At 35.5% G+C, this 26,491-nt stretch overlaps 3 protein-coding genes and 1 long non-coding RNA gene across 5 annotated transcripts; 2 read left to right on the top strand and 2 right to left on the bottom strand.

The window, feature by feature from the left end:
- On the top strand, window positions 1,347-2,236 carry LOC109711232 (germin-like protein 9-3). Its single transcript, XM_020234178.1, has one exon. The coding sequence runs from the start codon at window positions 1,440-1,442 to the stop codon at window positions 2,073-2,075; it is 636 nt and encodes a 211-aa protein (XP_020089767.1). The 5' UTR covers window positions 1,347-1,439; the 3' UTR covers window positions 2,076-2,236.
- Window positions 4,265-5,509, bottom strand: LOC109711256. 2 transcript variants are annotated; one of them, XR_002216554.1, is made up of 2 exons: window positions 5,076-5,509; window positions 4,265-4,961 (listed from the first exon to the last, which is right to left on the bottom strand). It is a non-coding gene; the product is annotated as an uncharacterized LOC109711256 (long non-coding RNA). The 2 variants fall into 2 exon arrangements; XR_002216553.1 differs by having other exon boundaries at window positions 4,270-4,961; window positions 5,094-5,509.
- On the top strand, window positions 14,524-15,165 carry LOC109718132 (putative germin-like protein 9-2). Its single transcript, XM_020244188.1, has one exon. The coding sequence runs from the start codon at window positions 14,524-14,526 to the stop codon at window positions 15,163-15,165; it is 642 nt and encodes a 213-aa protein (XP_020099777.1).
- Window positions 18,798-24,514, bottom strand: LOC109711239 (ubiquitin-60S ribosomal protein L40). Its single transcript, XM_020234188.1, has 5 exons — window positions 24,354-24,514; window positions 24,036-24,122; window positions 23,811-23,913; window positions 19,815-19,881; window positions 18,798-19,052 (listed from the first exon to the last, which is right to left on the bottom strand). The coding sequence occupies exons 1-5, from the start codon at window positions 24,454-24,456 to the stop codon at window positions 19,026-19,028; spliced, it is 387 nt and encodes a 128-aa protein (XP_020089777.1). The 5' UTR covers window positions 24,457-24,514; the 3' UTR covers window positions 18,798-19,025.

The following is a 26,491-nucleotide window of genomic DNA, read 5'->3' as shown; positions in this document are numbered from 1 at the left end:
TGTTTTATCTATATATTCTGTTGTGTTTTGCAGCTCTTTACCTGTGGTTGTAGCTTGGTTTGTTTACAGATACAGCTATCACTTCGTATACAGAAGAAATTTTTTTGTATACGGCGGGTCTGTTAACGTGCCTGGGAAAACGTGATAATCCGAGGCGTGACAATCTCAAATTTTAAAATTTAAAATTTAGAATTTAAAATTATAAACTTTAATTTTGAGATTAAAAAATATAAAAAATAAAATTGTTAATTTTTAATTTAATTTTAAGTTTCAAATTTTTAAAATTTAAAATTTAAAATTTACTTTTAAAATTATAAATTTTGAAATTTAATTTTTGTATTTTAAAATTTAAAAATTTAAAATTTTGAATTTAATTTTTAATTTTTAAATTTAAAAATTTAAAAATTTAAAATTTTGAATTTAATTTTTAAATTTTTAAATTTTAAAATTTAAATTTAAATTTAAATTTTAAATTTAAAATTTAATTTAATTAAATTTAAATTGTTAAATTTTAAAATTTAAAGTTTTAAATTTTAAATTTTAAATTTTTAAATTAAATATTTGAATTTAAATTTCAATTTAAAATTTACATTTTAAATATTTAACATTTAACAGTTTTCAATTTTGATATTTTAAATTTTAAATTTTTATATTTAATTTTTACATTTTAAATTTTAAAAATAAAAAAGGGGTGGAAATAGATTAATTAATAATTTAAATATATTAATTAAATTAATTAATAATTTAAAATGATTAATTAGATTTTAATTAATTTTGTTTTTACATGTTCCAGAAATAAGGGTGGAATAGTAATTCTAGGTTTATACCAAGTTATATCAATATATTCCAAATATTCGAAAACTACTATAATAGACTATGACCGAATGATGTGGTGCGTTTGGGTATAAAGGGGATAAGGGGTTATTCCACCCTTTATCCCCGAACCAAATGGGGTGTGAATTTACTACTTACCATTGCTTCTTACTTTTACGTATGTGGCTATGACCGAATGATGTGGATATTTCTTTTTCTGTTCCCATCATGTGGGTCCTTAATTCCTTGAGATTGTCTCTTGCTAACTTCTGACTTTGCTTAAGTTCAGACTACATCTATCTGTCGTTGCTTCGCTTGTCATAGTTAAGACCTAAGACCAAAATATTTGGCTTTTGGAAATTCCAAAGGTGCCAAAGTACCTGATTCTCTTTTTCTTGTTTTCCAAGACTCCCTAGTTTGTTGCAATTTTGGGTCATTAGTTATCATTCCACATTAATCTCCAGACTGCTGTTGTTTTTTCCTCCCGTCTGACAGCCATAGCAATAACATAGCCAGACAACAAACAGGCCGGATTGCTGCCCATAAAATTTACCTATAAATACACAAGATTACTGCGATGCTTACAACAACCTAATCGTTGTAGAAACACTTTCTAGTGATAAAAGATGGGATTTAACATTTTCTCTCATGCCTTGCTCGTTATACTTCTCTCACTGTCAGCCTCTCATGTTCTTGTCCTAGCGGGGGATCCCGACATCATCTCAGACTTCATTATCCCACCAAACTTGAACAACTCGCTCGTGGACGGCACCTTCTTCACCTTCACTGGACTTCGTCCCTTACTCACGTTGCCCCCACCAACAAACTTCACCGTCTCCAAGGTGACAATGGCAGAATTCCCCGCCCTAAATGGCCAGAGTGTCTCTTTTGCCGTCTTAATGTACCCGCCTGGCAGCGTGAACCCACCGCACACTCACCCTCGGTCTGCGGAGCTCTTATTCCTTGTTGAGGGTTATCTCGAAGTCGGATTCGTTGATACTACAAATAAGCTGTACACTCAGAAAATGCAACCGGGTGATATGTTTGTGTTCCCGAAAGGGCTTGTTCACTTTCAGTACTGCACCGGGCCGAAGCCCGCTGTCGCATTTTCTGCTTTCGGAAGTGCGAGCGCGGGGCTTGTTTCTGTCCCTGGAAGTGTTTTTACGAGTAATATTGATGATGGAATCCTTGCCAAGTCCTTCAAAACGGATGTTGGTACAATTCAGAAGTTGAAGGAGGGGCTTGCAGCAAACAAGTGCTGAGTGTGGGATTATTAGAGTGCATAATATATAGTACGAGTGTGGACTACACATAGGAAATCATTACCTATGTTTAAGTTACAAAAATAAAATAGCATTAGTGTGTTATGATAACTACATTTGGACGTGTATTCATAAAGTGCAATTTTTTGGTTGTTACCAGAATTGCCTCTTTCAATAAAGTTATCTTTTTTTTCTGTGTGAAATTTAGGACTGTCAGAATTATATCAAAATGGAATAATAATAGGTTTGATCTGATTCAACTTAACTCAAATTGTCGTCTTCTTGATATGCTTGATTTGGATTTGCTTTCACCGAATCGCCGATTTTATAATAGGTTTGATCCGACTTAAATCAAATTGCTGTTTTCGTGATAGACTCAATTTGGGTTTGGTTAAACCAAATCGTCATACTTGTAATAAGGTAGATTTGGGTTTGCTTTCATCGAATCGTCGTCTTCGTGTTCGTGATAGGATTGATCCAGTACAGTTAAATCAAATTGCCATCTTCGTGATAGGCTTGATTTGACAAAAGATTGCGCATTCCCTTATAAATTTATTAGGAGAGGTCTGCGATTCTCTAAACAAATCTTGCATGCCTATCAATCCATCTGCTCATACTAAGGGCTTAAAGGAAGAGGAAGATGTCTCTGTAGAAATTAAAGAAATGTCTGATAAAATCAATCAAGAGATGACTACAGTTATGTATTGAATTCATTCATGAAATCGGAGCATCTAATGATCCACCTACGTAGATCTAATTAGAATCCTCCATCCCAAAGTTTAAACAGCTCCTTTTGAGATTTTAGCATTAAAAAATGAAAGAATAGTGTGCTGAATGTCCTTCTATTGGATTGCAATTTCATTTATGTCTCTTCAAATTTTTTTAAAAAATCACCAATATCCTCGTTAACATCAGCAATTCCCTCAGAAACCCTTTATTAGTCGAAATTAACGTAAATTGAATAGATTATTCATAAAATTCTGTTTTACCCACTAATAAGCTAAAACATTATTAAACTTGTCATCTGAAAAGTAACATAGACTTAACAAACAAAAGTGATAAATCTCCTACTTAATAATAAATTAAAAATCATACTATAATCTATATATATATATATATATAGAGAGAGAGAGAGAGAGAGAGAGAGAGAGAGAGTTGAGCTAGAATTCTATCGATAGCAAACGAGCTCCATTGCCATCCATTTGTTTTTGATGATAGAGCATCCAAATCGACGATCGACACCGTTGAACATGATCTATACTACTTGAAGTGTTTAGAAATCAAATTTCATACATTTTCGATATTGTTCTCTTATCCATCGAGTGGACACAAAAATGAACGGTTGAAAAAAATATTCCTTAAAAACTGATGATAGGAGTCTTGTAATCAAGATCAAGAGTATAGATCTTGTTTTAAATAGTTTAAAGAATTTTCTAACAAAAAATCAATTGATTTGGATATCTTTATGCTGTTAAATGGGAAAACGTATCATATCGACCATTAAAATTACAACTCTATATATATAATATATTATAATAATATATATATTATATAGAGCTTGGATCGGCTACTATAGTAGCCAAAATCTCATTGTTGGCTACAAGTTTTTTTAGGCTTTTGGATACGACTATTTTTCGATTATTTTAATTACCATTGGATTAAATACTATACACCAGGTGGGGACCAATCACACCTATGGGGGATCCACTCACTCTAAGCGATAATATCATCCTGACCCTACAATTTTCATCTGCAAGGTATTTAAAAATTGTGATAGCAAAACGAACGTTTACTATTAATAGTATTCCAGCCTAATTATATATATATATATATATATATATATATATATATATCTTAAATAAAAAATAGAAAACAACATGTATTATTATTTTATCCTACGAATATTAGTTGAAAATAACTGTTATTTCAATTAACTACTGTTTAACTCTATTTTAACTTGGATTGTAGCATTCATAATAAACTACTATAGTAGCCCGCACGTTAAGCGAATAGATATTTATAAAGTGAGAATTCGACATAATATACTACAATACTATAAAAAAGAGAAGGGATCCGAGACATATCCTCTTCAAATTTATTTAGTTGATATAGTGTAGTGACACAAATTTTATAGTGAGTAGATGTTATTGTAAAACTAAAGATAAGTCATCTACTAAGCAAATAGAAAATAAAATAAAAAAAATAATATTCTTACTTGATGCATAAATTCGGTCAATATTCTGATCTCTACCGTTTGGAAATTTACAATATTAAATTACAAAGAAGGAAGGAAGGGTGGAAGAAACGGCAAAAACAACAATGCATCGGGCAATAGCAAACATTCATGGAAGAAATGGCGGAAATGATAATACATCGGGCAACATTCATGGCGATGATGGTCCATCTTCAGTCAACAGGAAAGAATATAGAGAAAAAAAAAAATCCAACAAAAAAAAAATAATAAAAAAAAATCGGCAAGGAATATTATTTTCATATGTCGTTGATGAAATGATATACCTTGTCTATTATGAATAAAGTAAATTACATATTATGATCAATATAAAAGTTTTCAAAGTATTTTGGTTTTTTCTAAAAACTCAAGCTACTATAATGAATTTCTCAAACCATTTCTTTTTTACTCTTTTCATAAAAAAAAAACTCAAACCACTATAATAACATATTTTATAATTTTTAAAACAATTAAATAAAGAGAGAAAAAATATAATTATGTGCAGATGGGTAGAGGATGACAAGCGTTGTTGGTACGAAGAGATCAAGACTTGATAGTAATGATCCAACTGCGCCAAAAAAAAGAGAGCTCACCATTTGTTGTGGCGCTTCAACCGGAAGTGCTCCTCCCTAACATTGACCTTCGCAAAATATCGGCTGATACACCAAAAGAAACCCATCAAAATCAAAACTTTCTGAATCAAATCATCAAATTGAATCATCCCGATTTCCAAACACCATAAAACTTTAAAACTTTTCGAATCAAATCACCTCAATTTCAAATCTTACTCGCAATGGACGCAATTGAACTGCCCCATCCCTGGAAGGTCCTCATCCTGCGGCAACGGCTTTGGCTCCTCCCCCTCCGCCAACTTCAGTATCTCGCTATACATTGCATCATTGACAGATCGATCACCCCAAATCAATTCGAGTTAAAGAAGAAACAAAAATAGGAGATATAGATGGATCAATCAATCGAAATAAAAGAGGAGATTAGAGCCAAAAAAACGAAGATATCTTTGTGGAGGAATTTGATCAGCAAGCGCTCTCGTGGGAAAATCTCCGCTTCTTCACCAAAATTGCTGCGGGCATAGGTGAGATGAGGGGAGAGGGAGAGATGCCTGTTGTCTATTTGGGAGATAGAGGGAAGTTAAAGAGATGGGAGGAAGAAAGAAAGCGGAGAGAAAGAAAGCTGAAGGAATTAGAGGAGAGAGAAGAAGAAAGGAATAGAGAGAAAGATATAGTAAAAAAATGGAGAGAGATGAAATTTTTATTTCATGGCGATGACAGTCCATCTTCAGTCAATAAGAAAAAAAAAAAAGTAAATAAAGAAAAATAAAAAACGAAATAGACTCACTATGCACACTTGATCTGTATTATTGGATAGAAATGGAACAGAAAAAGAAAAGAAAAAGTAAATAAAGAAAAATAAAAAACGAAATAGACTCACTATGCACACTTGATCTGTATTATTGGATAGAAATGGAACAGAAAAAGAAAAGAAAAAGTAAATAAAGAAAAAAAAAAAAAGAAAAAACACCCAAACAATTTGAAAAAAATAATTAAAAAATTGGTGGGGCCCACATTCCCAAACTAAGAAGATGATGGTTCACCTTCTCAGTGGGGCCCACACCCCCAAATTGAAAAGACTAGTGAAGACCCGCGCTTTGTGGCGGTAAATTTTCGCAATTTCTAAAATATTTTGAATAAACTATTCAATATTATTTACCAAAGTTGGGGTAAAAGTATATAAGAATATACTTCTATGTTTCCGTTGTTATCATTTAAATTTTTAAATTTAAATTTAATTTTTTTAATTTTCAAATCTAATTTTAAATTTTAAACTTCAACATTTTTGAATTTTAATTTTAATTTTTCATAAATTTTATTAACACTTTTTTAATTCTCTTTTTATTGTGGTCCAAAGATGACGTGGTGAACCTGGTTCATCGAAATCGCAACTCACCACGTGATCACGTGGGCCGCACACCCGTGACACACGCATCTGTTACACTGAGAGAAATTCCCTTCCTCCCCTCGTCTCGCGCATCGTCTCCCTCCTCCCACCGCTCGGAACTCACATTCATGGTGTCGCCGTCGACGCCACTGAGAAAACAAAAAGAATGAAAAAGAGAGAGAGGAGTGGGTTGCCCGCCCGCACCCGCTCGCGCCTTCTTCAAATGAATTAGCGTTTAAGCGAGAGTAAATAATAAACCCAAATTTTCATGAGTTATAGAAGAAACACTCAATTAATAGCTAATTATACCATACATAATTATAAAAAAAACCAACTGATTTACCCTGCAAAAAAGAAATCTAAGATTCACGCACATTGATCACCACAAATTCTCACTAAACTATCATGAGAAATAAAAGAAACCTTCAATTAATAGCTAATTTTACTAGTAAGAAAAGTACCAAAACCAACTAAAGTGTTAAGCACATGAACAATAGCCACTATTCACATTTTTCGTTACTTATCATCATCGCCTCAAAGAAGAGCTAGAAAGAAGGGAGTAGTCATGAAACTTAGTAAATTAAACTTAAGAATAATTATATTTGACAAATCTAACTACATGTTCAAAGAAACAGACATGCAAAAAAGCAGTATTTGAGACCTTAGTAATTAAACTTAGTAATTTGGTTGTTGCTGCTGTGACAACATGGGTGCATTCTCAAAGAAAAATACTGTTCTCTTGTCAAAATAACTTAGTAAGTTGATGCAGTTTTTTAATCTCATCACACATCCCTTCTTGCTTCAGGTTTCTACCAATCTCTGCGATGCTATTGTACTGTACAGGGTTCAGGACTGTGATATTTAAACAATTTAAATATCATTTACAATTTATGGATCTAGAATACTAAGTTTAGCTGATGGATGATTTGAAAGTTCTATAAGTAACAAAGATACAATAAAGCTAGAACAATGATCATGCAATGCCACAAATAAGACTCATGACTAGGGGTGGAAACGAGCCGAGCTCGAGCGAGCTTATGTCAGCTCAAATTCGGCTTGAAATTAATTTCGAGCCTAAATCTAGGCTCAAGCTCGGCTTGAAATTAATTCGAGCCGAGCTCGAGCGAGTCTAATTTCAAGTCGAGCCGAGCTCGAGCTTTAAACGAGCCGATTGAAATTCTCGACATTATATAATCAATAGTTTAATTTTTATAGAACATTACCTATAATTTGATGCAACATGTCCAATAGTTCAAAATACAAAATAATTATAAGAAATGTGAGCTAGGGTGACTTCCTGACTAGATGAGGGTCTGAGAGAGAGAGAGAGAGAGAGAGAGAGAGAGAGAGGAAAAAAAGTAGGGATTTGAAAATTTGAATGTTATCATGTTTTAGGGTTATGTGCAACAGTGAAAGTCTGAAAGAGAGAGTGTGTTATGTAAATTTAGAGTTGGGCTCAATTGCACGGTTGTACTTGTTGGGTTTATTTTATGGGCCAACAATAATGGCCCAAATTAAATTAAAGCCTATATATAATTAAAATACATTATATTTATAAATATTATATATTTATATATATATAGAGTCCGGCTACTATACTTTTATGAGTATTGGCTCCTTTATACTCATAAGTTTTCGACCCTTAGATTTATTCCATTAATCATTTTCATCCGTTAGATCATACTATTTAACCAACTACCCACTCAACCCTAGGGGACCACTGTCATTCTAAGTGGGGACCACCATCATCCTAACCATACATCCCATCAATCAACAGTTAAAAATTTATGAGTACAAGGGGGTCTATACTCATAAGAGTATAGTAGCCCCAACCTATATATATATTTTCGAGCTTTTCGAGCTTTTCGAGCCTAATTGGAGCGAGCCGAATAATACTCAAGCTCGGCTTGAAATGAATTTCGAGCCTTTTATTTTGTTCAAGCTCGGCTCATTTAATTTCGAGTCGAGCTCGAGCGAGCCGAATATCGAGCCGAACACGAGTCGAACGCGAGCCGGCTCGCTCGTTTGCCAGCCCTACTCATGACATCTTATCTATGAAAATATTTTTTTTTTAAATGAAGATAAAGGAAATAGGAAGCAACAACTAACCCCAGCCTTTGAAACTCTCAGCTCAAGATCGGGATTATAAATTTCATATAGATATTGGCCGAATTGGACCCCTTCCTTTCCGTCTTCCTTCAAGCGACGTAAAACAAGCCACATAAAAAACCGATGCCCGTGGAGCGCCTCGCGATCGGCTCGGCATTTTGTCGAACAGGGAGCTGGCGGAATGAAGAGGGCGCGGTGGCTTGCAAGGGCGCGCGATGGGGAGGGGGAAGAGGAGAAGAAGATCCTCGCCAGATCCCCACCGGCGAAGATCGCGCCGTAGATCCCGACGGAAGATCGGAGAGAGATTGGAAGAAGGATCGGAGGAGAAAGGCGGAGAAAGGTAGGAGAGAGAACAGGGGGGAGATCGAGATCCTCCACTGGCGAAGATCGTGCCGTGGATCCCGGCGGGAGGTCGGAGAGAGCACGGATCCGGGCGGCGGAGAGATCGAAGAGAGATTTGGAGGGAGAGAGAGAGGCGGAACGTCGAAAAGGCGGAGCCACCGGCGAAGATCGCGGCGCGAATCTCGGCCGATCCGCGTGGGGAGANTTGTGGTTATTGTTTGCCCTCGTGCAAACCTTGTATATCTCGCAATTATCTTTAATGATTTGCTTGTAATATACTTGTTGTTGGAGCCTTGGGCGAACAGGGGAGGTACTGTCCGTTAGGCGTCTGTCATGTGCTCGAATCCGACCAAATTGGCGGAGCTCGGGGCGTGACAGATAAAGTGAGAAACCACATGGTACTAACTTGATACATTTTAAACCACATGGTACTAAAGTGAAAAAAAATGAAACCACAATAGGGGTTTTTGAAGTTTTCCCTAATCTATTTATTAAAAAAATATTTCAAATAAAAATGAATAATGGTTATGATCAATTTGATAAAAAATAGCATTCTTATCTATTTGTCACGCCCCGGATTACATGTTTCCTCGGGCACGCCAACAGACCCGCCGTATACATAGAAATTTTTTCTATATACGAAGCGAAACTGTACCTGTATCTGTAATCATACAACGCTACAACCAGTAGTATAGGGCTGCTAAAATAAAAGCATATAGAATAACAAAGGTTCACTATACATACATAATATCCTGATATACAAAAACACTCGCTCCAGCGAGATACAACCATCAGTATGTATAAGAACCAAAAACTACAACTACTTGTAGCTGGTGCTCCTCTAACTCTGTAACTCGTCGGGAAGGGCTCTAACTCGCAACATCCTTTCCACGATCAGTATCAGAAGTAGCAGTAGCCGCAACCGAAGGCTCCACAAATTATCCACAACTAGGCGTGAAACTACTGCAAAAAGAAGTAGTCCTCAGTGGATATCACTACCGACCTCAACGGCTCACCCACTAAGTCTACAAATGTATGCTCAATGATAGTAAAAGAACTTAAAACAATCTACAGCTATATACCACTATACTATCATGATCCAACACTAACTATTTATAAAACAATGCAATCTCTGACCCAATCTCACTAGGGACTGTGAATACACCCATCCCGCCTGTCGAAGCTACATAACTGCCTCCATGCTAGGCCATCCGTGGAGAGCAAGTCCAACCAGGACACAACAACACCAATGCAAATGCACAAAGCCAGACTCCGGAGTAGCACTCGTGGGCGCTACCCAACCGAGTATACAAGCGTATCTCCGTCGAGCTCAATCAGACTCTCACAGGCTAAAGTCAAAGTAAACCGGGTCTAACAACAAAACTCACTTGCCCTCGGCACCATCTGAAGCAAAAACAACAATCCGGGTCCACCGTCAACCTCAACGGCACCCGACAGTCCGGAACAGCCTAAACACTGCTGTAAAAATAAGCTCAGCATTCCAGCACGAGCGTAAATACATTCTACACTATCCTGGGTATCCACTATCAACAAACTGCGGCGATACAAATAAACTACAGCTCCTAAGCTATCCGCATATCAAATGCGCACTAACAGCGTAGATACAAATCGCAACAGCTTCAGAAGCATTTGAGTATCAAATGCGCACTAACACCATGGATACGAAACGCAACAGCTTCAAAAGCTATATGAGTATCAAATGCGTACTAACAGCGTGAATACAAAGCGCAACAGCTTAAGGAGCTATCTGATAGTTTTTAGAAACGACAGTGTAGAACCTACAGTTGAAGATTACTCGAATTCGGCATTCCAGCACGAGCGTAAATGCATTCTATACTAATATGGATATCCACCGCCCACAACTGCGGCGATACAAACAAACTACGGCTCCTAGAGCTAAATCTGGTAGTTTAACATATGACAGTGTAGAATTGCTAGTTTTCTCCTAAGTCAATTCAAAATCCAACATGTATATTTAACTAACATTTTAAGCTCCAAATTCATATTTCAATAAGCATGCAAATCCATTACTTTGAGCTAATTAACACGATAAATAATGATCAACATACATGACGACAATAACTAAACTTAGGAGGAAATCCGAAAATTCCGGTAGCTTAATCATCAACCCACCTCTAGCGCGAGTCCGACAGGCTAGAAGTCGCGAAGTCACTGGGAGCCTCAGCCAAAATCACCCACAACCAGCAACAATATTACTCCAAGGCTCTAAACACCAAAAACATCAAAATTCATTAATCTACTAAAATTCAGCACTTAAGCTTAATTTTCTCTCAATTTCAATGTCAACTTTACCTTTCAACCTCCAATTCAGGTAAGGAAAGGTCTCAAAACCAGGAAAGTATGATGGTGTAACCTCCTCGGGTCCGAAATCCAGCTTTCTCCCAGGTTTGATCCAAGAAAACACAAGAAATTCCAAATTCAGCTCAAAACCACCAATAGCTCAGAAAAACACTAAATTGACCAAGCTAACCTCAATCAAATGCTGTCTAAATGGGCTCCACGAAATCTTCAGGAAGTTTTCTAACCAACAAACCAAATTTCGTGGCAATCGGAGCTCCCTACGTCACACACGAACCAAAACGCCGAAGGTCGCTGTTGGAATCTGCTGAAACTGCAGCCCTCAATATGAACTTGTGCAAATTTGGAGGATTTGAAGGGCTAAAATGCAAAAATTTGGTTTCTCTATGAAGAAGGGTGAAAAAGCTTCTCAAGGGATCGCACCCAACGTTTTATAGAGAGGTGAAATGGTCTGTTAAGCCCAAGGAACAAGAAGCACTAACCTGCTGGCCCTGCAGAACTCTGCACTTTCGGGCGTCCGAAACACTCTTCTGGGCGTCCGAAATCTCCAGGCCATACAACCACTCCTCTTCAATTCCTCCACCTGCGTCTGCTGTGCCCCTAACGTGGTCTGACGGAACACACCTACCACATACACTTGTCAGCACAGGCGATATTCACAAAGTGAATTTTCGGACCCATTTCTAGGCGCCCCAAACCAGGATCCAAATTTGCTTCCAGTTTCTGCTCAGATCAGCACTCGACTTCTGGGCGACCCAAACCCAGTTCTAGACGCCCGAAACTGGCAAAACTTTAGTTTTGCTTATTTGAGTGCGCCAAGTCCATTTCTGCATCCATTTCGTGCAGAAACGACTTCGACTCAATCCGACACTCTCTAGATGTGTCGACCAGTCACTAATACTGCAGCCAATCCTATCCAAAATTTCGGAACACTACAAGGGGGAGAGAAAGAGAGAGAGCCGAGGAGGGAGGAGGAGAGAGAGGAAAATAGGGGAAGCTCTCTCTCTCTCTTTCTCTCTCTCTCTCTCTCTCTCTCTCTCTCTCTCGCACGCGCGCGCGCACGCGCACGCGTGAGGGGGGGTTGCGGGTCGCTCGCACATAGCAGGCCGCCCTCTCCCCCCCTCCTCCGGCCCTCTCTCTCTTACTCTCTCTCCCCCCCTCTCTCCCTCTTCCCACCCCAAGGGCCCCCCCTCCGGCTATCTCTCTCTCTGTCGCGCGCGCGCACAAGGATGCGGGTCGCCCGCACATGGCAGGCCCCCCACCCCACTCTCTTTCTCCCCCCCCCCCTCTCTTCCTTACTTCCACCCGCTCGGTCTCTCCCCCCCCGACCCCGCCTCATCTCTCTCCACGTGCGTGCAACCCGCGCCCGGCGCCCACTCGCGCCCCTCGCGTGCCCGCGCCCGCGCCCACCAGAGGAGAAATGGCAAAGAGGGGGGTGCTGAGAAGACGACACGTAGGCCACAGTAGAACTTAGGATTTAATATATCTATAGATGACGGTCCATCTTTTCAGTAGGGCTCACATGCCCAAATTAAAGAGATGGTGTTTTATCTTCCAGAAAGAAAATGGACAAAAAAAGATAATAGAAGAATCTAGCCAATTTTAAAAAAATAAAAAAATCAGTAGGACGCATACCCCGAAATTAAGAGAGTTGGCGACATCAGCTTAAGGTCATAGGAATTCATAGTTTTATATATTATATAGATGGTATATTTTGAAGTGCATGTATATATATATGATATTTTAAATTTTGTTGGGTAATCTATAAAATTTTGAAATGTTGGAGGGATAAGTCTGAAATTGTTCTTAATAAAAAAGGGGAGTAATAAATTAAACTGGTTTGGAAAAGTTAACATTTGAATGGTAATTATTATAATTTAAAACAAACGTCGACAAGTGGATGTATGTGTAACATAGCTCATTTGCTTGAAGGTGTGTAGCATTTAACATGAATTGAGGTTTGCAATTAGAACTATATTAATGTTATAGTTCCATCTTCTTGAATAAGTATCAACCAAATGCAAAGTCTCTTCAAATCTTTCTATCATTTAATCAAAATGATCGAAATAACACAAATTAGGTCTCATTAAGTGTTGTCGCGGGTTTCAATTAACTTTGTAAATAAATATTTTATGTTGTTGGATATATCATAAGATATGCTTTCGTACTCTTGTCATTGTTGGCTAACTTGCTATTTAATATATAGTTGTCGTTGTTGGCTATAACTCGCTACTTAATATAGTTGAATACCAAAAAAAAAATTTTTATTAAAAAAAACTACTAAATTTTTGTTATTTGTTGTCCAATAAACCTCCCTAAGTACAGATTGCAAGCCCTATCACTCAGAATTTGTAGTTCAAATAAAAAGCTAACAATGAACCCAAACAAGGAATTAGTTTAATTTGTATTATAAATTGATACAGCAAAAATATGGTACCAGTAGAATCCCATTAACTAGTCTTACAATTTAGTTTGATAGATCCGACAAGTTTATTTTGCTGTGAAAAACCACTATATAAATGATATGATCAATGTTTTTTTTTGAGAGAGAGATAGATAGCATGCTATCCGTTTCGTTTATTTCATTTAGAAATAAACTTAGTTAGAAATGGTATGATGAAGGTTATTGTGTTATCGAATAATTTTCTTAAAAAAATATAAAATATTTAAATCAAAACCAATTAACTGACTATCTACATTAGGAAAAATAAAAATATTAATTTTTTAATGAATTTAATTAATAAAATATTTTGGTTGTCCAAACCAATCATTGAATTAGCATCATCTTACAAAAATGATCAGATACAATCGCTATTGATTAGGCGGTCTATAGTACTATTTTGACTAACTTATAAGCTTTTTAGAATAATATTGACAAATTAATATTATACATAAACATGCAAGCTAGTAATTAATTTAGTACTAGTTTAAAAGTTACATTGCAAAGCATCATTTTGAACTTAAATAAAATTGTCATCAACAATTAATACTTGAGGGAAACCCACCAAACGGTATTACGAAATTATCTTGCAAACTAAATCATTAGATTGAGGTAAGTGGGGCCAAATTTTCTGACCCAAATATTTGCGTGAAACCTTGTACAAGATGAATTTTGTTTGCGCTTTTTAGTGGCCACATGTCCAATAAAAAATAATAAAAAAAAAACACTAAAAAACCACCTTAGCAATCATACAATCAATTAACTAAAATGACGTCTAAGTACAATCACTAATCCCAATGTTAGCATAGTAATCATTTAGAATGTAGCTGGTCTTGGAAACTCCAAATATATATATACAACAATGCGCCGGCCCCATTTCTACTCAACCATGCATATATATATGCAATAGCAAGAAATTAAGAAATCTCCCAATAACACCTATATATAAATATTCATAGGCCCCTTATGCTTCCAAAACCTCCTCCATTTGCATACCCGGCCACATCAATCCTTCTTAATTATCATCAACAATGGCAAGCAAATGCCTAAGCCTTTCCTTTCTCATCCCCCTCCTCGCCGTTGCGGCCCCTCTAACGGCCCTCGCTGGCGACCCCGACATCGTCTCCAACTTTCTCCTCCCGCAGAACCTCACCGCCAGCAACATCACGGGCGCCTTCTTCACCTTCACCGGTATGCGCCAGATAATGAACGCCAACGAGCCGACAACCTTTACAGTCTTGAAAGCCACCGCTGCGGAATTCCCTGCCCTCAACGGTCAGAGCGTCTCCTCCGCCGTGCTCATCTACCCCCCGTCCTCCGTCAACCCACCGCACACCCACCCTCGCTCTGCAGAACTACTATTCCTCATCGTAGGCGCCCTCGATGTCGGCTTCGTCGACACAACTGACAAGCTTTACACCCAAACGCTCCAGCCGGGGGACTTGTTTGTGTTTCCGAAAGGACTGGTGCATTTCCAGTACAACCGGGGGAGCGAGTCGGCGTTGGCGGTATCGGCTTTCGGAAGTGCGAATGCTGGGACCGTCTCGGTCCCTGCCGCCGTGTTCGGCACCGGCATCGACGACTGGATTCTCGCAAAGTCGTTCAAGACCGATGTGGCGACGATTCAGGAAATCAAAGCTGGACTTACACCCAAGGCCCAGGACTTGAGATGATGAGATTGGAACTTCATATTTTTGAATGTTTTTTTTTTTTTGAATTAATTTATAGTGTAATCAACATCAACAAACAAAAGTGATTGTTACCTAATCGTTGATTGACAGGTTATAATAACAAAGGATGTTGCTGTATTTTCTTTCTTTTTTTTTTCTTTTTTTCTTTTTTTTTTTTTTTTTTTTTGCTAGGATATTTAAGTACTGGTAATTTCGGTGACAAGAAAGCCAAGTATTCTCATTTATCCTAGTTAAGGTATACGTCTAGCCACATAAACCTTATTATGCTCTGTAGTAATTAAGAAATTGCATTATCAAAACTTGAAGGATTAAAGTTAAACTCCGGTTTTAATCTCCTAACTAAACTATCTTAATTGAAATTAGGTTGAATATAGTTTTAAATTCTATTCAAGGTCAAAGATAACTTTAAGATCTTTTGCTATTATCAGGTAGCTAGTGTACTTAAATATTGGTGGTCTTATGTTGGAAGCGTAATTTTCTTTAATATCAATTGTTGGAACTGATATTTGTGCTGAAATATCGATTATATAATCCAAGATCTAAAATAAAATAAAATAATATAGAGAAAAAATATTGGAGGAGGAAGAAGATAACTAAATTAATACTTTATTAATAAAAAGTAATTAATTACATGCTAAGCAACACTCAAGCAGCCATGCATGTCTACTATAGCTTATTCATCTAATCAATGCGTGCCTAATTATATATAGCTATCAATTATGTTCATTTTTCTTTAAAAAGTTTAAAAGATATAATTTTATCTTAAAATTGATCAACTTTTTTTAAAATTNTTCTTTAAAAAGTTTAAAAGATATAATTTTATCTTAAAATTGATCAACTTTTTTTAAAATTTTAAAGTTTTATTCAATTTATTTTTTTAAGTTATATATAAATGATTTTTAAGCATTTATAAATTTTTAAAATTCTATTCAAATAATTTAAATTTTTAAATTTTTGATAAATAATTTTAATTTGAATGTTTTAAAAATTAAAAGTTAATAAATTTTATAGCCATAATACCCTTCTAATAGTTAAAAAATAGTATATTTTATTTTTTAAAAAAGATAAAAATTTTGAAACTTAAAAATAAAAACAAAAAAAAAAAAACACTAGGCCGGCCCGACTCGGAATGTAGGATCTGGCCCAAAGGCCGTCCTAGGCAGAGAGTGCAAAAAAATCTGGTCAGACCCGACACAGAACCAAATTTGTGGGAGCACTGTGGGCCAATTTTAGGTCCTTTACGACCCGCAAAATATTGGTCGCGCCTGCCCAGCTCACATTTCATGATTTCATCCCTAAACTAAATATACTATTCCTGTTCTACAGCATTTTTTTTTCTTTTTTTTATAATCCAAACAAGGTCCGCTTATATCGAAATTGTGCTACTTCTCATTCACTCACGCCAATCTAAAGACATAACGGCCTTCAACAATGTTCTTACTCCTGGTTGCTAATTTCAAAATTGCGTAAGTTCGCCGGTGATGAAGGTACGAGAAGCATCACCGTCCGTTTGATTTAATTTAATAAATATTTAAATACAAACTTTCACAATCAAAAATAAAAAATAAATAAATTTTAGGCAAAATTTGTATAAAAAAAATCTGCTGGTGCTCCATTTTTTGTAAAATAGACTTTTTTTTTAATTTGCAAAATAAGTCTGGATTTTTGATAAACTGACTAAAATATTATTATTTCTTTCTCTCTCCTTTTCCTCTCTTGTTTGTTTTTCTCTTCCCTCCCTGTCTTCTTCCTTGCCTTTACTTCGTCTTTCTTCTCCCGCCTCCCTCCTCTCTCCTATCTCGCTGTTTGTTTTTCTCTTCCCTCCTTGTCTCCCTCCTTGCCTGTACTTCGTCTTTCTTCTTCCGCCTCCCTCCTCTTTACTATCTCGCCTTCAACGGTGGCAACGCGGTCTTGAGTATGGTATAGATGGCGAATGTGAGGCTGCGGCGAAGAGCGTATCTCGCCTTCAACGGTGGCAACGCGGTCTCGAGTATGGTATAGATGGCGAATGTGAGGCTGTGGCGAAGAGTATAGCCATGAATGACGATGGCAACGAAGACGAGTGCCATAAGATTTGAGGACGACATGAAAGGAAAGTGTGTCGAGTCAGGGGCAACTGCGACGGCAAAGATTGAGGGAAGAAACAATAGCGAAAAAAGATGCAAAGGGTAAAAACTATATATATTTTTCTTCTCCTGTGAAGGCATCGTATACTATAGCCGCTATAAGAAAAGCCAAAGAGAGAAGAAAAGAAGGAAAAAAAAAAATTTATACTATTTTAAACTAACTAACAATATTTGAAACTAAATTATATCACTTATTAAGTTACACTATAAAAAATGGTTGTACTGTTTGATACTTTAGTTATTCTATTTAAAACTATTTAAAACTAAACTATAAATTATCAAATAATACAATTTAAGTTTTAGATAGTGTAGCTTTTATTTTTTCATAATGTGACTTAATTTTAAATAATTTTAAATAATACAATTTAGTTTCAAACAATACTACTTAGCCTCATATTGTTCACGTATTCAAAGCCGTGTCGATATTGGCTTGAGGAAAAATTCTAAAATGCACCGGGTATATTGGTGACGTGGGATAACAAACCAATCAAATATCTCCTTTTAGAGATATATGTCCCATAATGATTGTAAAAAAATATTTTTATTATATTTTTGTTTGAAAAGAAGAAATGTAATTAATTTATTATTGATGACGTGGGATAACAAACCAATCAAAGATCTCCTTTTAGGAATATATGTCCCATCATAATTGTAAAAAAATATTTTTATTATATTTTTGTATATAATTGACTTGTTATTGATGACGTGGTGCAAACGAAACAACATAAAATTCCTCTGACTTGAGAGAGGAGTATGGCGCCACATATTCAAAGTCGTGTCTATGTTGGCTTGAGAGAGAAGCAGGGAGAGAAGTCAGACGAAGAGAGGTAAAAAATGAGAGAGAAAAAAAAATTTTATTCAATTCAATAAAAATATAAAACTAAAAATATAAAACTAATATGCAAAATCAAAAAAGTCTACTTAACTACTCATACATAAACAACACACAACTAATAGATTTTTTATATAAATTGGCCTAAATTTAGTTGTTGATTTTTTTAATATCAATAACAATCAACCGACTATAAAATTTAACAAGTACCGTCTTCAAATTGAAGATTTATGATGAAATTGACCAATTAAAATTAAAAAACTAACACATTTTAATTCCAAAAGAAAAATTCAATGCAAACACTGAACCAAACAAACTGATCCACAGGTGATGAAGCAGATGAAGTACAAAGTTCAACAAAATTTTCAGCATTTAACAAAAATTCAATGAGTATCTTTCATCAACTTTAAAATATCAGATGTTAATAACGTAACAAAATAGTACATTGAATGATAAATAATATTTAAAATAGGTAACCAATTATCTATAATTCCCTCTGATATATTTTAGTAATATGCTAATATATATAACAAAGAAAAAAATTCAGGTGATAGCTATGCAACTGCCGCTCAAACATTTTTTTCTGCCAAAAAAAAAGGAAAAAAAAAAAGAGCGACAGCATCATAAGATTCAGATCATTAAAAAGAACTGCCATGAGAGGTCTTATTAGCATCATATATTTGATGATAGAGAAGAAAAGAACAATGATATGTCAAGAACAATCGAAAAAATGCATTATCATATCTACCAGCGTCACACAGTGGAGTCAAACATCCAACATAAACGGCAAAAAACAAAGGTTTAATTTTCCATAGCTAACTCATAGATAATTCTAATTCCCCACCTGGGCTATAAAAGGAGCTAATAAGTTCAAACAGCACCATTTACTTGATCTTCTTCTTAGGCCTCAGCTGCAGGAAAAAGTAATATTAAAATTCTCAGATTCGACATAATGTATCGCACGCATGTAAAGATAGTTTTGAATCCAAGAGGGAAATTGAGCAAATCTAGTATCATGCGTGTGTAAAGATCTCATATCTACAAAAATATTTGGGAAAACTTCAAATACCACCCTTGTGGTTTCACTTTTTTTTCACTTTAATACTCTGTGGTTTAAAGTGTATCAAGTAAATACCCTGTGGTTTCGCACATTTTCACTTTAGTACCCTGTGGTTTGAAGTGTATCAAGTTAGTACCAAGTTAGTACCCTGTGGTTTCGCACTTTATCACTTTAGTACCCTGTGGTTTCGCACTTTATCACTTTAGTACCCTGTAGTTTAAAAACTACAGGGTACTAACTTGATACAAAAATAAAACCACAAGATACTAGATACAAAAATAAAACCAGAGAGTACTAACTTGATACACTTTAAACCACAGGGTACTAAAGTGATAAAGTGAGAAACCACAGAGTACTAACTTGATACACTTTAAACCACAGGGTACTAAAATGAAAAAGTGCGAAACCACAGGGGGGGGTTTTGAAGTTTTCCCAAAATATTTTAAATTTCAATACTATGTCATAATTTACCTCAAAAAGTAGTATGCCATATTTACATGGCTTCAAAAACCAATGCAGATTGTACCAATAGAGGATACCTTAGACCGGAAAATTGCCAACAGAACAAGAGTACTATAGAGGAAAAACAGAAAAAGTGAAGGGTCGCAGTCACCTGATTGCTGTGACCACATTTCTTCTTCCGGCAATTGACAGCCCTTGGATGCAACCGAGCATAGCACCTGCTCAAGAATCATAAGTATTTTAACAAAATTATCCGCAGTTTTCAACAACTGAATAGCATTTGTTGTCCACAAATTTTTTTTCCCAAAGGTTTCACCTTGGTCTGTGATCTTTTAAAGCACCATGCAAACACCCCAAATTTAGACACGTTCCAAATAAGTTCAATCATCTGCTGATAAGTTAAATGAGGACAAGGCCAATACAGTTGCCACATAAACAACTTGGTTTAATTAATGTGGGTATATAACAAGCATGGCACCCACAAGCCTTGTCAACACTCAACAGGATGTTCGTGAAAGGACTTATTTGGGACCGCCGACTGGAGTTTGTTTAAATACACTCCAATGTAACTCAGCCTTGCTTCAAAAGATCAGAGGCCAATGAGAAATTTTCAAATGAAACAAAAAATCACACTCAACTCAAATTAGTTTTAAGTAGTGTTCTCCTTCCAACACTCAACTGCAGAACAAGTTATAACTAATCGTGCGATGCAATCTGAGAAATTAAATATGGCAAATTACTCAATCTATTAATATGGAAAGATTAATCTGACAGAGCATATTAAATTTCCTCTATTCTATTTAAATTATTTTACATTTTCCTGCATATCACACCGGTGATTTATTTTGCCTATCAAGAATAGAGAAAACCAGAAAATAAAAGTGATTTAGAAAATCACTATACACACCACTTAATAGATACATTATGCTTGGTCATGCAGTAATACAATGTAAACAGGATTAAAGTAACAAGAAGCTCATGAAGGAGCAACCAGTGTCGCAAGACCTGTTCCACTCAATATCTGCCATTCTAACGAGACACACAGCAACTATATATGCCGAGCATCAGATACCTTATGGCATTCAGTTAAAAATAAAATCATGAAGTACACAAATATATTATTTAGAGTATAAATACATGAACAATTTAAGAACCACTGATGTTTAATATGTTAAAAGATCCTGATGGTGCAATCTCAGTCGAAAGATGGTGAAAATTTTAAAATAATCACTACAAATCAGCAAGTAATTAGAGCATCATCACTGATTGCACAAACAGATGCAAATACATCACCAGTCGGCCAAATGTGTATACATAGAAAAAGTCAAGTAATATTTAACAGAACAGATTTTTGAAAAGAAAGGCCTACAAATCAGGTGAAAAAATCATGGGAGATCAGATGGTAGTGCATGTTTTAAATGATTCATCATACAAAATGCAGAAACAGTCTATGGATAGAAAATCATCACTTCTCCCATTTGGAAAAATGCTAAAAAAAAAAAAAAACTAATAGTAACAAGGATACAAATGTAAAAAGAAAAATAAAAATATAAACAACAAAGGAAGCGTTCATATTTGTCAATCACTATGTTCTCAAACAAGATAGGACTCGATCAATAAAACTGGCCTCCACAAGTAACATATCACCATACTACATAAGTCCTATCTGAGAATGGATCAAGGCACAAAAAGATAAGATCGCTAGATATTACACAACTCAACTCCTATGTTGCACCAAATATATCAAGACACAATAATCGTGGAAATGGACAATAATCTATACCTCTATTAATCCTCAATATCTAGAGGTGACTTGGCATAACCTCAATTTTTAATTTTTTCTTTTGTACTCTAATTTTTCTTGAATTTTTTTTGGAATCTATCTACTCTCTCTCTCTAATTAATATTTCTTAAGCAAAAATTACTATTTGATATAGTATTATAATTATAATAATTACTGTGTACAAGACTGTTGGACTGCTCAAATGGTCAATAGTTGTCTTCTATAAATTAATTTTGGAAGTTCAATGGGTTGGCAATTACTCACTAAATTACCATATTTTTTCTTATAAAGTTGACATGCCTTTTCAAATAACAGAATCTTTTCTCATTAAATTCTTCCTAATTAATTTTTAATTTAATTTAATGCTACACCTTTTTTAATAACTCTTATTTATGAGACCTCTCATCTTCTTAAAATTATTGCACCTTATCTCATAATTCCTAAAATTTTTTAATCCTGTAATTGCTATTTATATGACCCCTCTTCCTCTTTCTCTCTCAAACGGCATTTTCTTTTATTTTTTTTATTTTCTACTTTTAATTCAGCAGTCTCTGTTGTTAATTAGTAAGGAAATTGTTATTTGTTCTTTTGATTTTTCTTCTCTACTAATTTTATCTTATGAGTTCAATTATAAAGTATTTATTTTAACTTTTAAATTATTTTTCTCTAATTTATCATTGATTTTTTTTAGGTTAATTCCTACAGAAGCTATCATGAGGATAAAAACAAATGTAAGTGCACAAAAAAAACTCTATGTTTATACTATATTCTTTAGTGCATGTTATATTATATTTTTTCAAAGCAAAAAATAAAAAATACTTAAAAGAATTTTAAAATTCAATAAAAAAGTGAGAAACACTGCAAAAATAGAGTTAAAGAAGTCCAAATTATTAGAGTTCCCAAAAAAATAAGTTCAAAAAGGGCCCCTCTATTTTATAACTAGCTTTTTACAAATATGTTCATTTGTAAATTTTCTTCCATATAAATTATTGATTTTTACAAATAAAATTTATTAGATAAAAAAAAAACACTAACTTTGAATAGGTTTTTGATAATCAAAATTTTAATTACATACTTTTTGTATTTTACAAGAATAATGTAATTAGAAAGCTATCATAACCTTTAAAAATATTTTATAAAAATATAATTTAGAGATAATTATTTGTATGTCTCTCTAAAGTTTTAATTATTTTATTTTGCTCTCTAAACTCTTGAAATTTATAAAATTGTCATTCTTTATTAGTTGAGATATTAATATTAATTTTTTCACTATATATGAATCTCTCTTCGTCTCCTCTTCTTTTTTGTTTTTGGATTGGTAAATGAAAAAAAAAAAAAAATTGTTTTTGCATTGGTAAATGATAATTTTTTTATGCACATCTTATAGTTTAATTTTTTAAAAAAAATTTATCCGCCACATCGTACGGGAGTCTACGCTAGTTTAAGCATGGTTTTCTGATAAATATCAATATGCAAATGAGCAAAGGTCAAATTGAGATCTTCAAGAAAATAAGCATCGCTTGTAGGAAGACTCTTAGGAATTCAAGGCCTCCTAAGGAGTGAGCAGAGAAATGATTACATACAGATACTGGAACTGCTAGTACAATTACTGAGACCTTAATAACTCAATAGCCCAAATCTCAAACTATGAGTGTATAAGACAAAGATAAACACGCTTAACTTCAAAGATATCTTGAGCCCGCAATTCTTTTTTTTGTTTTGGGCATCGGCTCAGCGCTACTGGAATTTTAGATTCAATGGTTTAGGAAGTTTATGCTTTTGGTTTTAGGTATTCATTGAAAAATCTCCAAACATATCAAATATCAAATTTAGAATAATTAAACAAACTTCATGTATTTAATAACATTTTAATAAATTACATTTGTATAATATATAAGAGAAACAGAGGTAACTGTTTAAGCAAAGGCCATCAAATAGATGAAAACATAAATGAAACCAACAAAAAAATAAAATTAGTTTCTATCAATTTGAGTCAATGCTTTAAAAGCACCAGTTGCAACTGAAACTGAAATTTCTCCGATTCAATTTATATTTCTCAGACCTAGCTTCAAATTGATACACAATAATTTTCAGTTGTCAAGTTTCAGCTGAAATTTGAAAGCATGAGCTCATGCTTCCTAAGAAACTAAAGCTTAATGCATCACAGGCAAAGGTTTTCTACCAGATTCGGCGGAGTACCCATAACTCTTTTGATTATATGTCACAACCCACTAGTCAATGGAACGAATGCATCATGAAAATAACCAAAAGCCACTGTAAATACTCGATACAGAGGAAAAGATCTAAAACAATCAAATGTAAATCTTTTCAAATGTATAATTAGAAGGAATCAAAAGGTCATACTTCCTACAGATCATTTTGTCCTGGTTGTACTTCCTCGCGAGAGCCATGAGTGACGGCTCGATGATCCCACCTCTCAACCTAAGCACTAGATGCAGCGTCGACTCTGCGCCACGAACACAAACATTTACACTAATCGGAACTCCAAATCACAAACTAAATTAAAGTAAAAACAAAAAAACACCACAAATCCAACAAAAACTGCAGCAAAATCTAAGAATATGAGACCTTTTTGGATGTTGTAGTCGGCTAGGGTTCGTCCATCCTCAAGCTGCTTCCCTGCAAAGATCAAACGTTGCTGATCCGGCGGAATTCCTAAGATTTGGAGCCAATAAGAGATCAAAAACATCATAAAACTCAAATTAAATCAAATCAAAGTACAATAAGAAAAGGAGGCGAATCAAGAAACCGAACTACGTTAGATCAAAATAAAACCATATTGAACCAAAAGCACGAAAAACACGAAGCTGATCTGATCGAGGTGATGTAAAAGAAGAGGAAGTGTGGATTACGAAATCGAACGAGATTAGAGTAGGGAATTGAGACCTTCTTTGTCTTGGATCTTGGCCTTGACGTTGTCAATGGTGTCGCTGCTCTCGACTTCGAGGGTGATGGTTTTCCCCGTTAGGGTTTTCACGAAGATCTGCATCTCCGCCGACGTTGTCCTTCGTCTCTCAACTAATTAGGGTTCGAAGAGGATGAGGGGGTTTTATAGGCGCGGCGCCTCGCTAGGGTTTTGACATTTCGCGCGCGGAATGACGACATTACCCCTTGCCTTGTAGCTCGTCACGGTTCGCTGGGAACGGACCGAGTTGGAATTAAATCGACCAAACCAGGTCAGCCTGAATAGGAGGCGGGATGAGCAGACTCGTGTCCCTTGTTTATTGAACAAACCGAACACGAGTTAGGTTATTAAAATATCGAGTTACAAAATTTAATTCGCATTCACCTTATTTATTAAGAAGCTGGCTCGTTAACAGCAAGTCAGATTGTCAGTCCCATTCTTAAGTAAAAAGTTAAAAGAAAATTTTAAAAATCAAAATCTTAATCCAAAAGTTAAAATTTATGAAATATATAGGTCACTTTATATTGGCCAATTTGCATAAAAAATCCACTAGTTTTGTGATTTTGCAAAAGATAGCCCACTATTTTGGATTTTACAAATTTGGGCCGGATTTTCAACTACCTCCTCTTCTTCCATCTCTTCCTTCGCCGACGTCGACGGCCCTCGGCGACGGTAAAGACGACGGTGCCTCCTCCTCTTCCTCCGCCACCACCTCTGCTTTGCAAGTGCTTGAGAAGGAGAAGGAGAACTCGGAGTATGCCCGAGTGAGGGCGGAGCGAACGGAGACGATGAGGTCGTTGCCTAGGAGGTGCTCGCTGCCCGTAAAGGTTAGGAAAAAAGACGTGCCCATCTCCAAAGATCGAACAAAAATGCAAAGGATAGAAGAAAAAAATAATAACAATAAAATTAAAAAAAAATAACAAAATTTTTTTCTCTTTGAAAGGTCATTATATATCGTTGCTGCTATCAAAAAATCTAATAATCAGAGAAAAAGGAAAAAGAAAATGAAGATTGCACTATTAAAATAAAATTGTACTGTTTTACAAGAAAATTGCACTGTTTAAGATGAATGTTGCACTCTTTGAGATGAAAATTATACCATTTGAAACAAAAGTTGCACTCTTTCGACAAAAAATTATATTGTTTTAGAGAAAATTGCACTATTCTCTGACCCTCCTCGCCTCATCTTCTTCTTCGTCTTCCTCTTCCCTTGACCTCCTTCTCTCCCCTCCCGCTCCTACACCCATCCTCACCAACACAAACCTTTCTATATCACGCGCCGCAAGCCGACGAGGGAAAATATTGTCACGCCCCGCGACCGCCAATTTGATCGGTTCGGGTACGTCTACAGACGCCGAACGGACAGAACCTCCTCTTTCCACCCAAGGCTCCACACAAATATTAACATGTATAAAGAATTGCCCAGGAAGAATTACAATATACGTGACTTGCGCGAAGGGAAGTAACAAAAGTAAGTGAAAGTAAATCCTATTTATTACATCCATTCATTTATTTGATTACATCAATCCAAAATACAAATCTTTTACATTTGTCTTTATATACAATTTCATCTCCCAAATACATCTTTTTGTCACATATAAAAGATAAAATAAAAGTACGACTAATGCACGGGTGTCCACTACCTAAGGCGCTATGCCCTTGCCGCGATCCTCGACCTCCTCGCTCGCGCTCGGATCTATAAAAATGGTGGGGTGAGAACTATAAGAAGTTCCCAGTGGGTTCAGCCACCGACCCCGCCGACTTTCCCACTAGATCTAACCAGGTATAAGTAGAAGAAAACAGATAGATAAATAGTTATTTTTAAACAAATGTAGCTACTATGCCTGAACAAAGATAGCAAAGCAATATATATATGATGCTCATGATGCATGCCGATTGTCATTGTCAATACCCAATTCTCTTGGCTAACCCGTAGGTTTAGCCCCAAAACTCACCAACCAAATCCCTAATATCGGGGTGTCACACCTCACAACTACCTATTTAGTCGGTTCGGGCGCGTCGACAGACGCCGAACGGACAGAATCTTCCCTGTCTGCCCAAGGCTCAACAAACACAGTCATGTACATCTAGTTGCCCAAGAAAACATCAACAACATATA

The sequence above is a fragment of the Ananas comosus genome, linkage group 1 (genome assembly GCF_001540865.1).
Source record: "Ananas comosus cultivar F153 linkage group 1, ASM154086v1, whole genome shotgun sequence".
In the NCBI taxonomy this organism is placed as follows: Eukaryota; Viridiplantae; Streptophyta; class Magnoliopsida; order Poales; family Bromeliaceae; genus Ananas; species Ananas comosus.
The sequence above is the reverse complement of the archived record's forward strand: the minus strand, read 5'-3'. Positions and strand labels throughout refer to the sequence as shown.